Source organism: Dasypus novemcinctus, chromosome 14 (genome assembly GCF_030445035.2).
Source record: "Dasypus novemcinctus isolate mDasNov1 chromosome 14, mDasNov1.1.hap2, whole genome shotgun sequence".
NCBI classification, from domain to species: domain Eukaryota; kingdom Metazoa; phylum Chordata; class Mammalia; order Cingulata; family Dasypodidae; genus Dasypus; species Dasypus novemcinctus.
Genome location: NC_080686.1, coordinates 56,594,338 through 56,607,578, shown reverse-complemented (window position 1 = coordinate 56,607,578; position 13,241 = coordinate 56,594,338). Strand labels below are relative to the sequence as shown.

The 13,241-nt window shown below is 41.4% G+C and overlaps 1 protein-coding gene across 5 annotated transcripts in view; it reads left to right on the top strand.

Moving 5' to 3' along the window:
* CDH17 (cadherin 17) overlaps positions 1-12,070 on the top strand; it is a 104,125-nt gene extending 92,055 nt beyond the window's left edge. For all 5 annotated transcript variants that reach the window (XM_058275724.2, XM_058275727.2, XM_058275728.2 and 2 more), the window contains 5 exons: positions 1,179-1,309; positions 3,607-3,846; positions 9,369-9,485; positions 9,614-9,727; positions 11,163-12,070. In XM_058275724.2, the coding sequence (XP_058131707.1) occupies positions 1,179-1,309; positions 3,607-3,846; positions 9,369-9,485; positions 9,614-9,727; positions 11,163-11,263 (703 nt within the window). In that variant the 3' untranslated portion in view covers positions 11,264-12,070. The remainder of the gene's footprint in view (positions 1-1,178; positions 1,310-3,606; positions 3,847-9,368; positions 9,486-9,613; positions 9,728-11,162) is intronic.
* Positions 12,071-13,241: the final 1,171 nt, after the last annotated feature.

Below are 13,241 nucleotides of genomic sequence, written 5' to 3'. Positions count from 1 at the left end.
ATAGCTTGCTTCTAGTATTTTATTATTACAGAAAATGTTTTGAGTGTATGTGTGCATATAATGCTTTTTTTGGCTCCTATTAAATTGGCTTGCTTTAGGAAATTTCCTGGAGTGGGATTATGTGGTCTAAGGATATGGACATCCTCATGGCTATGAATTTGTTGCTTTCCAAAGGCCTGTACCATTTTCTTCCCCTGTGTTCTAGTCTTGTGTCTCTCAAATTCATCTTTCACACTGTTATCATTGAGTTCCACTGAAAGCACGAATCTGCCTGGGTTGCTTTCCTGCTCCACCACCATTCGATTGCTGCCCGTTGCTTTCCAGGATCTGGCTCTTTCCAATCTCTCTGGTCTCATCTTTTATCACCCACTGTTTCCCATTTATATCCCAACATTGCTGAAATTTTTGACTTCCCCACAGCTGCTAAGCTGTTTTTTCAGCCTTTATGCCTTAACTCATGCAATCCCCTCTGCTCTAAGTGCCTTTCAGTCCCCCTTCTTCTTGCGTTACTTAATACTCACCCCTTCAGAAAGACATCTCTGATTTCCATAAACTGGGATTCTGATCCCTATAAAGTTCTCTAGGATTCCACAGGGCCCTGTGCATACCCTCCCATCCGTATCTACCACGTTTTATTGGCATTTTCTGTTTATGTGTTTGTGTCCTCCACTGCACTGAAGCCCCTTTTTGTCATCTCTCCCATCTGCTGCTATTTGCTAAGCCATCAATAGGATGAATGAGTGAATTTACTGTGCCACCTGCAGTCTATGTGAATCACCCATATCATACAGTGTCCCCAGCATTGGGTGCTCAAGTGTTCTTATTTCTTTGTTTGTGTTGGAGGCGTTGAATTGCTAATAGGTTTTAAAAGATACCTCCAGTTTGCTTGCATTTGAATGCATTGATTACTGGAAAAGTTTAACTTTTTTTCCAAGGTTTGTAACTTTTCTAATAAAACAAGTGCAGCCACCACCTTGTAAGGATGGACAAATCCTCCTTTTGTAGACAGATGATATGCAAATACAGCATTAAAAATATTAGATAATGATCCTTTGAATATATTGAAAATAATATGCAAATGATAATGCTGATGTAAGAGTGTAATGACACATGAACTGTCTTCACATTTTCAAGCAGAGTAATGCAGGTTTTGTGTTTTTTTGCCCCACCTTATGAAGTTATTCACTGAGAGGTGACACTAGAGGTTGGCTTAAAATCGACAGCACCACTGGTGAGATCTTTAGCGCAGCTCCACTGGACAGGGAAGCTGAAAGCCTGTATCGAGTAGAAGTGGTGGCTACCGAAAGAGGTGAGCGAAAAAAAAAAAAGTAAAGTAGGGTGTCTGGGGCTACGTCAATAGAAAGGGGAGCAGGGGGGGACAAGAAACCTCCCTAGAATGAAGTACCGCGATATCACTACTTTAAAGGGGAAGCATGAGAACGATGCAAAAGTGAAGGGCCGTCCTCATGCCTTCTTGGTTTTATTAAAGACGAGAGCCACCAGTGCCCCTGAGAATGGCTTCTTTGGGGCAGGACTATACCTGGGAGCTGCCTAAGCTTCTGGGATGCTGTTCAGTCTTGTGGTTTCCTGTAGGGGCTACAGCTTCTTCTAGAAAATTTCCTGAATCCTGAGCTACACTGTCCATTTCCTCCAAAATGGTTGTGGCATTTCTCCTGGGATTTGCAAAATCCTCTGCCCTCTGATCTAGATCATTATTTGCTCCTTCAGCCTTAAATTGTAGCCCCTCAGGTCTCATCATTTTTGAAAGAGCAAATGTTTTAATATACAGTGTTTTTAAACTTTGATGCATGTCAGAATCACCTGAGGAGCTTGTTAAATTATAGATACTTGAAGTCAACCCTGGAGATTCTGATTCAGTAGGGCCTGGCTGGACCTGGGTACCTGTGTTTTGGTGGAATAGGGTGAACTTTTGGAAAAAAAGAGTGTTATATAGATAAGCCAAGAAAGGATGCTTGAGCCACTCCCATATAATCTTTGCATCTCATTTAATTCAATTGTTGCCCACTGGTTCCAAATATGGAGTTCCAAGGAATTTTTAATAATAAAATAAAAACAGACTCACAGAAATAGTATTCTTATCAGTGATAACTCTAGAAATGAAAACATTGAGTTTCTTTGCATTTAATGGAATTGTGCCAATTAGAAGTAAACCTGTGCTTGGTTTACATGAAAATGAAAATTGAATGAATTATTACTAGATACATACAGTTTTAAACCAAAAACTAAATTTTGAAAATGCAAGGCCGAGGACTGGGAGCTGCACTGAAGAACAGAAAAGGGAATCATAGAAACGGACCCTGCATGTGAAAAAAACTAAGAAAAGCCAAAGTCCTGCAGTCAGGTTAAACCAGAGAGGGCAGAAGTGCAGAACTCTCTGCCAAATTTGGAACCGTTGTGTATGAGTCAGCAGGCCTTGCTGAGAAGCGGGCTTTGTCTCCCTTGCGTGCTTCAAGTCAAGCACGTTCCTTTTCCATCTTGTATACGTCCAACTCCTGATTTAAAAGCTCCCGATGAATCAGCAGGAAGCTTCGGGCTGAGCCTTTGCCCCGTGTGCTCCCCTGCGGCACACTGAGGGGACTGGCACTTCGCTTGGGATGCCTTTGTAAGGGCCTCTCACATTTTAGAAGTTCCATGAATCAAACCCGGGGCCCAGAACCCTGCTCCATTTCCAGCTGGCACTGAAAGGGCAGATAGATGAAATGACATCAGGAACACAAGCGGCTTTTTCTACTTGAGTTAAGTGTAGTCAGGGACATAGAAGAGAGTAGGAGAAAAGTAGAAAGCAGGGTTTACCCGAATAGAAAGTATCAGAAATTGAAGAAACGGTATCTGTGGTTGACGTCAGGGAGAAAATGGTACCAGCTGAAGTCTGTTTCACGCACCGCCCTGTTCTAAGCACTTAGTGTATTTACTTCTCACACAGCACCACGAGGTAAGCACTGTGATTGACCACATTTTACAGAGGAGGAAACCAAGGCACTGGGACGTTAAGCAGCTTGCCCAAGATCATACAGCTACTGCACAGGCAGGCTGCGCAGTCTTAGTTCTTCATCACTACACTCTAGGAAATAACGTTTGTGTAGTTCTTTACTATTTTCTGAGTACATTCCCCATGATGAATCCTCAAAAAGCTGTGTGTTTTACAGCTTAAGAAATGAGGCTTAAAAACTTAACTAACATGTCTAAGGCAGTGTCGAGGAGTGTGAACTCTAGTTATTTCTTGGATTGGAAGCCTCTCTACCACTAATAAGTGTGTGTTCTTGTGTGTTCTTGGGCAAGTCACACAACTTCTCTGAACCTCAGTCTTCCCATATGTAAATGTACATCAGACTTGTTCTGAAGTAATGCATGTAAAATATTAGCACGGTGTTTGCCATGTAAATCTTAGTCGTCATTATCACCATTAAGATTTTTTTAACCAGTCATGAAACTAGTTCTCTTGATTCCCAAAGCATGTTTTTTTCCTAAGCTACCTCAGTTACATAACTGTTGAAATATAATTTTTTTTAAGAAAGGTAAACCTCTTTTCTGATTAAGAGGAAAGCGAGAGAGCTGATCCCATGCCTCGGTCATTCTGCTCCACAGGTGGCTCCTCCTTGAGCTCCGTGGCACATTTCCACCTGACCCTTCTGGACGTGAACGACAACCCCCCGCGGCTAGCCAAGGAGTACACAGGCTTGTTCTTCTGCCACCCCCTCAAGGCACCCGGGAGCCTCATCTTTGAAGCCACTGATGATGATGCGCATTCACTTTGGGGTCCACAGTTTACATTTTCCCTTGGCAGTGAAAGCTTGCAGAAGGACTGGGAAGTTTCCAAAATCAATGGTGAGTTGTCAAAGGGCTTGGAGAAAAACACTGATGGGTGAGGAGATGGGGTTCCATTTGCTTTGGTGGGCTTCAGGGCTAAACTCTGAGCTCCCTTCTCTGCTCCAGGAAGGAAGTCCATGCTGTTGAAAAATTGCACAGGGAATTTCTCCAGAGCGGAGAACGCCCAGGACTTGGCAGGGAAGAAAGACAGAAAGATCGATGCCACACAGCCTCCCCCTTAGACGGATAGTCAGACAGTCTGAGCGGCATTTGCAAAATTTCCAGTGACATCTGAGAAACAGATTTATAATACTTTTTTAAACCATAATAATTTAAAAAATAACTTTATTGAAATAAAATTGACATAGCATAAACTGCATGTATTTAAAATGTATAATTTTATAAGATTTGCTATGTATATATACCGTAGGAGCCGTCATTACAATTAAAATAAGGAACATTTCCAACATCTCCAGGATTTTTTCATGCCCCCTTGCCAGCCCTCCTTTCTACACTTCTCTGATCATCTCCTGTCCAGCAGCAGCCACTGACTGCTGTCACTATAGATGAGTTTGCATTTTCAAGAATTTTATCTAAATGAAATAATACAATATGTATTCTTTTCTTGTCTGGCTTTTTTTACTTAGCATAGCATATTTTCAGATTTATCTATGTTGTTACATATATCAATAAATTCCTTTTTTATAACTTTTTGTTTTGAAGTACTTTCAAACTTGCAGGACAGTTACAAAAATAATATAAACCCATACAGAGAACTCCAAAATACCCCTCCCTGTCAGATACCCATATCCAACGATTTTAACATTTTGCCACGTTTGCTGCATCATTCCATCCCTCTATCTATTTTTTTTTTAACACTTAAGTGTAGGTTGTAAGCATCTTTGAACACTAAGTACTGCCGTGAACGTTTCCTAAGAACGAGTTTATTCCCTTATGTAACTACTTTAAGTGCAGTTATCAAGTTCAAGAAATTTAACTTTGATATAAAGCTTATAGCCTATATTCCAATTTTTTCTTATGTCCCAATGATGTTCCCATGAGCGCTTTTACTCCTTCACTAGATCCCATCCAGGGTCATGTGTTGCACGCGAGTGTCATTATCTCTTTAGTTGCTCTTTTTTTCTTTTTCTTTTTTAAATTGTGGGAGCTTATATTCAACAAAAATGTTCCCATCTCAACCACTCCCAAGCATGCCATTCAGTGGGATTAATCACATTCACAATATTGCAGTGCCCTCATCACCTTCCATTACTAAAAATGTTCCCACCTCTCCAGTCAAAAACCCTACATTCATTATGCATTGACACTGCTTTCCTTCTACCTCTACCCGCCCCCCCAGCCCTGGCAACCTGTGTTCTAATTCTATCTATGAGCTTACATAGTCTCAGATATTTTCTTTGTAGCTATCATGTGGCTGAAATTACTATCCTAAATTGATAACAATCTTGTTTGCTTTGATACCAATTTAACTCTAATAGTATACACAAACCATGTTCCTATATTCCTCCGTCCTCCCACCTTTATGTAGTTCTTGTCACAAATTACAGGTTGAGTCCAAAACCACTGATTTATCATTACATTTGATGCATTTGCCTTTTAGATCCTGTAGGAAGTAAAAAGGGGAGTTACAAACCAAAAATACAATAGCACTGGCATTTATATTTACCCATGTCGCTACTCTCACTGAAGATCTTTATTTCTTCATTTGGTTTATCTATTGTCTGGTGTCCTTCCCTTTCAACCTGTAGAATTCTCTAATACTTCTTTTAGGGCTGATCTAGGAGTCATGAACTCTCTCAGCTTTTACCTATGTGGAAATGTCTTCACCTCTCCCTCGGTTTTGAAAGACAGTTTTGCCAGCTACAGAATTCTTGGTTTGCTCTCAGCACTTTAAATATGTTATCCCACTGCCTTCTTGCCTCCATGGTTTCTGATGAGAAACCAGAACTAAATCTTATGAGGTTCCCTTGAATATGACACTTTGCTTCTCTCTTGAGGCTTTCAGAATCTCTTTTTACATTTGGCATTGGACAGTTTGATTATAATATGCAGCAACATGGGTCTGTTTGGGTTTATCCTCTCTGGAGTTCCTTGAGTGTCTTAGATGTGTATATTCATGTCTTTTGTTAGATTTGGGAAGTTTTCAGCCTTTATTTCTTTGAATAGCCTCTCTTCCCATTTCTCTCTTTCTTTTCCTTCAGGGATTCCCACAATGCATATACGGGTACACTTGATGGTGTCCCACAGGTTCCTCAGGCTCTGTTCATCTTTCTTCATTCTTTGTCTTTTCTTCTCAGACTGATTTATTTCAATTGTCTTTATCTTCAAGTTCTCTGATACTTCCTTCCGCCAGCTCTAATCTGCTGTTGAACTCTTCTAGAGATTTTAAAATTTCTTTTTCTACAGTCTTTAGCTCTTTTTTATTCCTTTTCATAATTTCCTTCTCTATTGATATTCTCTTTGTGTTAATCTATTGATTTCCTGATTTCATTTAGTTCTGTGTCCATGTTTTCCTTTAGCTCTTTTTTTTTAAAGATTTATTTTTTATTTATTTCTCTCCCCTTCCCCTCTCCCCTAGTTGTCTGTTCTCTCTGTCCATTTGCTGCATGTTCTTGTCCGCTTCTGTTGTTGTCAGTGGCACAGGAATCTTTTTTTGTTGTTACGTCATCTTGCTCTGTCAGCTCTCCAAGTGTGCGGCGCCATTCCTGGGCCGGCTGCACTTTCGTTCACGCTGGGCGGCTCTCCTTATAGGGTGCAATCCTTGCTCAAGGGGCTCCCCTACTCGGGGGACACCCCTGTGTGGCACGACATTCCTTGCACGCATCAGCACTGCGCATGGGCCAGCTGCACACAGGTCAAGGAGGCCTGGGATTTGAACCGCGGACCTCCCATGTGGTAGACGGATGTCGTAACCACTGGGCCAAGTCTGCTTCCCTCCTTTAGCTCTTTGACCATATTTAGGACCATTTTTTAAAAGTCCTTGTCTGGTGTGTCCCAGGTCTTGTCCTCCTCACTGATGGTTTCTTTCTTTTTTTTAAAAAAAAAAAAGATTTATTTATTTTCCCCCTTCCCCTCCTCCTACCCTGCTGTTTTTGCTGTCTGTGTTGTCTTCTCTTTTCATTTTCTCTCCTCTAGGATTCACTGGGATTCAATCCTGGAGACCCCTGATGTGGAGACAGGTTCCCTGTCAATTGCGCCACCTCAGTTCCTGGTTTCTGCTGCACTTTACCTTGACTCTCCCCTTGTCTCTCTTTTGATGCATCATCATCTTGCTACATGACTCACTTGCACGGGCACTGACTACCACACAGGAACTCGAGCGGGCACTTGCTCATCATGTGGGCACTTACGCAGGCACTGGCTCGCCACGTGGGCACGCTTTCTCATCTTTTTCACCAGGAGGCCCCAAGGATCAAACCCAGGTCCTCCCATATAGTAGGTGGAAGCTCATCACTTGAACCACATCTGCTTCCCCTCACTGGTGATTTCTAATACTTTAATTTTCTCCTATGCCTGAGCCATCACTTCCTATTTCTTTGTATGTTTGGACCTTTTGTTGAAACCTGGACTTCCTGATATTTTAATGTATTGCTGAAATTTAGACTCTGAGGTATTTGTTCCTTAAGCTTGTATCCAGCTAGTGTTATGACGGAAATTTCCTTGGATGCCGGGGGTTAACAAAAAAGAAAGGAAAGACAAAAGGAAGGGAGAAAGAGAGGAAAGGAGGGCGGGAGGGAGGAACACACATTTCTCAGCTTTTGTGGCTTAACCTGTGCAAGTGCTGTCCTTCTGGTCTTATCCATACAATGAGTCTAAGACTAACTTTTCCAAACTACTAAGGTAAAACACTTTTGTATATTTTACCTGATGTTGTGTAAATTATGAAGCTTTCTACTCTGTGCTGGAGTTAGGAATTATTGCTGGTCCTTTGTGAGCACCAAACATTGTTCAGTCTAATCCTTTTAGGTGGTTCTTTCCCTGACTTTAGGTAGTTCTCTCATATACACGCTCTAATCAGTAGGCAGCTGAAGATTTAAGGGTACCCTTTAGAGATATTCATGGCTCTTTCTCTCTATGCAGCTGCTTTCTCCTTGGGACTCTGTTCTGTGAACTGTAGCTACCTTGACCTCCCCTTAGTCCAGCTCTGTCTCTTCAACTAAGCAAAATCACTGGGCTTACCTGAGTTTCTCTTCTGTGCCCTAAGATCTGGACATTCTCTCCAGGCAAATAGGGAAATTGTAGGACTTATCTCAATTGTTTAGCTTCTCTCAAGGATCACCATCCTTCATTGTCTTTTTTTTTTTTTTTAAGATTTATTTATTTTTATTTACTTCTCTCCCCTTCCCCCCCCCACCATTTCTGTGTCCATTCATTTTGTGTTCTTCTGTGTCCGCTTGCATTCTTGGCAGCACTGGAAATCTGTGTCTCTTTTTGTTGCGACATCTTGCTGAGTCAGCTCACTGTGTGTGCGGTGCCACTCCTGGGCAGACTGCGCTTTTATCGTGTGGGGCAGCTCCTTGCAGGGTGCACTCCTTGTGCGTGGGGATCCCCTATGTGGGGGATACCCCTGTGTGGCACAGTACTCCTTGCATGCATCAGCATTGTGCAGGGCCGGTTCACCACACAGGTCAGAAGGCCCTGGGTTTGAACTCTGGACTTCCCACATGGTAGGCTGACGCTCTATCAGTTGAGCCAAATCTGCTTCCCCTTTCATTGTCTTATGTCCAATGTCTTTAAAACCAGGATCAGGTGTAGCTCAGTGGTTGAGTGCCTGCTTCCCATGTACAGGATCCTGGGTTCAACCCCCAGGACTTCCTAAAACAAACAAACAAAAACAAAACAAACATGGTTTCAATATATTTTACCTGCTCTTTCAGTTGTTTTAGGGGAGGAAAGTAAATCTAGTCTCTGTTACTCTAAAGTGTCTAGAAGTGGAAGTATGGGTCATAATAATGTTTGAGTATGGAAATATCTCCCCAAATTATGGAAAATTTCTGGGTAGATATATGAAGGGGTAACAAGTCCAAAATGGGCTTTAGAAATTTGAGCCTTAGTATTATTTTGCACTCTGAATTTTCTGTAAAAGAGGGAAAGAAGGTAAATACCCTGAAAATCAGGTAGAATATCATGCATCCCTTTATTTCAGGACTTGAAGTAGTTCTGAGACTTACAGCTATTATAACTTACCAAATGTCACAGAGCTAAAGAGTGGCAGATTTGAAATTCAGGTTCAGGTTTATAGATATCTGTCCAGGTACTGTCTAGTCACCATGCTATATAGTTAATACCTCATGTCTACCGACAAGTCATGAATTGAGAACTCAAAGGATGCTCTAGGCCTTTTTTTTTTTAAACATTATTAGAAGGTACATGTACAGTAGTCATACTTTGGATGGCACCTATACCTAACTTTTTCCCAGTCAATTTTAGTATGTGATGCAAAGACAAATTCTATCCCTGGTGACGCAAGGGCCTGAAGTTGTATTTTCACGTCATTTGTTTTCTTCTTGTTCTGACAGGCACTCATGCCAGGCTCTCCACCAAGCACACAAACTTCGAAGAGAGAGCTTATGATGTCTCTATCCGCATCAGTGATGGGGGTCGGTCACCCTTGGAAGGGATTGTCTCTTTACCAGGTCAGTATTTCACTGCAGAGAACTTAGGATAGTGTCTGTCACCATGGGTGATTTGAGGGCATTCTTGGTTTTGATGTGGGTTTCTACAGTTTTTCACTTGAAAAATCATCCTACCAAATGCTTTCTAGTTACTTTCTGCACATGTGTGGAAGACAGATGTTTCCACCCAGCAGGCCACATGCTTGGACTGCCTACTGTGGGCATGGCTCTCGGAATACTCCTGACTACCTTACTGGTCATTGGTGAGTAGACTTTCTCAAATTCACAGATTTCTTTCTTGGCTTCAGAAACATGCACTCGCCGTGGGGCCTCTCTTCCACGGGCTAGGCTGGTGGCTGCTCACAGAGCAACCTAGACAATAATCAGGGAGATGAGTCACCAGTAAACCATATCAGACTTCCCTGTTTGGGAGATACTGTCTTAGTACCACTCTCCAATCATCATCCCCTTTTGGTAAGTTTGGGAAATATGACATCAGACATTTTAAAGAACAAGTTGTTATATTTTATGCCTAGTTACCAAGCTTTTGAGATGAAGGAGTAAGAAATGCAGCATCCATGCCCCTGCTATGTGCCAGGCAGGGATATCGTGATGGGCAAGACATACTCAGGTCCTACACCCACGGAGTTCATGGGCTGGTCTGCCATTGTTGGAGTAGCTGGATGATTGCCTTCCAGGGAGATGTCATCATAGCTTTTCATTGTTTCATCCCTTATTACTCCAGAATAATGTCGTTGTGCCACAGCCCTGATTCTACGTTGGACCCTGGCTTATCTATTATTTTGGTGAAAAACTCCACCTTGAAGGAAGTTTTGAGTTTGTGCCCCAAATAGCATTTTTCTAATACAACCATTTAACCCCATAATATGGCCACAAGTTAAAGATCGGAAGAGTTTGGGGCTATAGAGATAGACGTAATCTTACAGTTTCATAATCTTATTCTTTTATCCTTATTTAAAAGAATATACTTATTCTTTTAAAAATATGGTGGGGATTATCACAAGATTCTTAAGGGGTCTCTGAACAGCCATCTTTCCTGCCATGATTCCTCCTGTAAACTTACCAGCTCCCTTTTTCTTATTGCTAACATGCACAATGTAATTTTGTAAGAGTTCAGAGATGGGAGAGACCAGAGAAGCTAGGTAGTTCATTGAAAGACCCTCAGAACATAGGCTGGAGTCATGAGAAGGACACCAAAGAAAATGTGGTACTTAGTGTGGACCCCAAAAGTAGGCTTTAAGTGGGTGAACAGGTCAAAGAACAGCTTTTGGTTGTTCTGATTTGACTGTCTCTTCTAGGGAAGAAGAGGCACAGCAATCAATATTTACTGAGTGTGTACAAAATCAGGAACTCAACCAAATGCTTATCTGCTTCTCTTATAGTCCTCAGAATAGTATAAGACATCAGGTCTTATATTTCTTGATAAATACCCAGTGGCAGCCACCAGGTTAGGGATGATTTGGGGCTTGATGCATACTTAATGACAAGAAAATTCACTTGTCCAAAAAAGCCAATGTTGAGAGTTCCTTATTCACCAGGACAACGAAACTCTCTTGAGCCACAAACAAAAGAGAAATTACATGAGTCATTTTTTCCTACCATGATACTCCTTTATAAATTAATGCAACAGTATGTTTTAAGATTCCATCTATTTGACCATGGGTTTTTCTCTTTTAGGTATAATTTTAGCAGTGGTGTTTATCCGAATGAAGAAGAATAAAGGCAAAGCTAATGTTGAAAATGCTCAGGCATCTGAAGTCAGACCTCTGAGAAACTGAATTTGAAAGAATGTTGAGTTTATGTACCACGAGGCATTTCAATAACTAACCATTTAATCTCATAATTTTACTTTCCATCTAACATGTGCACTATAATTTTTTACAGCTAGTCCCTCTTGCCCTCTAATATTTTATTATTCTTAGATATTCCCATGTGCTATAGACATTAGAGATATTTTCCATTTTCCCCTGAGACCCCCCCCCCAAAAGCCTTTGCTATTTATCCCAAAACAGAAATATATATGTTTTTTACTGTTAGGGAAAGATGGGCTGATTAAATATTCTGTACATTTTTTTTTTCTTCGTCAAGGAGATTTATCACTTATCCACCACAGTACTTGTTGGATTCCATTTAAGCTTTTCCCATTTCCATCCTATGCCCCCCTCATCCATGTCTCCTTCGATATTCTTGATTTTAAAACATTTGTCAGAGAAAAAGAACAAAGTGAGGCCTCAAGAGAAAAATGAAACAGTAGCCTTGTCCTTTAGTTTGAACAAAAGTTCGTCTGTGTTGTTATTAGCCTTCCTTAACCCAATGTGGCTGATTATGTTGCTATTCAGTGGAGGCTTTTTTACTTGGAAATGGAACAGATCCACAGAAGGTCTTCGATTCAGGTGCTGTGTTTCCAGAAGGGCCCATTTCTTGAATCCAACAGATGACCAGGTTTACTCACTACCTACCAGGCTTACATGCTGCGCATGTCCATAAGGTTTTGGTTACTGCATATTTTATGTGTGGAGAAAAATAAGGCAGTGTTGATAAAAATCAAGAATAAAGGTTGGTTGTGTTTGGTTTTGTTTCTCTGATCCCTTTGGCTCTGATTCCTGTTTATTTTTATTTGTTGGGGGGAAAGACTAGATAACAATGGTTATTTATTATTTTTTGAAATTGTACCCCATGTAAATTAGCCAGAGGAGAAGTCCAAAATGAAATAAAAATTCACTGCTGACATGACTATGGATTGAGGGGTTCGAAGTAGAAACACTAGGAATTTTCAAATTTTAAAGGAAAGAATCCTGGAGATTTGAGAGCATTTCTAGGCCTGCAGCTGTTGTCCAGCTCCTAATCTGAACCTCGGAAGCATTCAGTAGAACCTCCCAGAATTTTCAACCATGAGGGAAAAAACCTCGCATGTGAAAAGGTGCTCCAACAATGACTGTTGAAGTAGATCTTGGGGAGTGTGATTTCCATAAATAATCCTCTTTGTGAGCTTGTATTATGTTTTTTAAAGGCAGCTAGCAAAACTAAAGAAAGTACCCAAACTCTGTTTTTAAGACCCAGTCTTGTTTTCTTGTATAATATTAGACTGTGCTTCAAACTAGTCTTCACATGGGGCTTGTTAGAAACCTCCTGATGGGTAAGGCTCTCTCTTGTTTGTCTCATGTTAGAAGACAGAGCAATTTTTTAAAAATCTAAGAGCACCAAAAGCAAATTTACTCCACAAATTATATCCTAAGACAGCCTTATATTGGTATTTTACTTGTGCATTTTTAACCAAGAAGTCACTGTGATATGACATCTAGGTCACTTAAAATTGCATTATTAGGGAAGCGGACTTGGCCCAGTGGATAGGGCATCCGTCTACCACATGGGAGGTCCTTGGTTCAAACCCCGGGCCTCCTTGACCCGTTTGGAGCTGGCCCATGCGCAGTGCTGATGTGCACAAGGAGTGCCCTGCCAGGCAGGGGTGTCCCCGCATAGGGGAGCCCCATGTGCAAGGAGTGCGCCCCATAGGGAGAGTCGCCCAGCGCAAAAGAAAGTGCAGCCTGCCCAGGAATGGCGCCGCCCACACGAAGAGCTGACACAACAAGATGACGCAACAAAAAGAAACACAGATTCCTGTGCTTCTGACAACAACAGAAGCGGACAAAAGAAGAACACACAGCAAATAGACACAGAGAACAGACAACTGGGGGTGGGGGGGAGGAATAAAATAAATAAATCTTTAAAAACAAAAGATGATGCAACAAAAAGAAA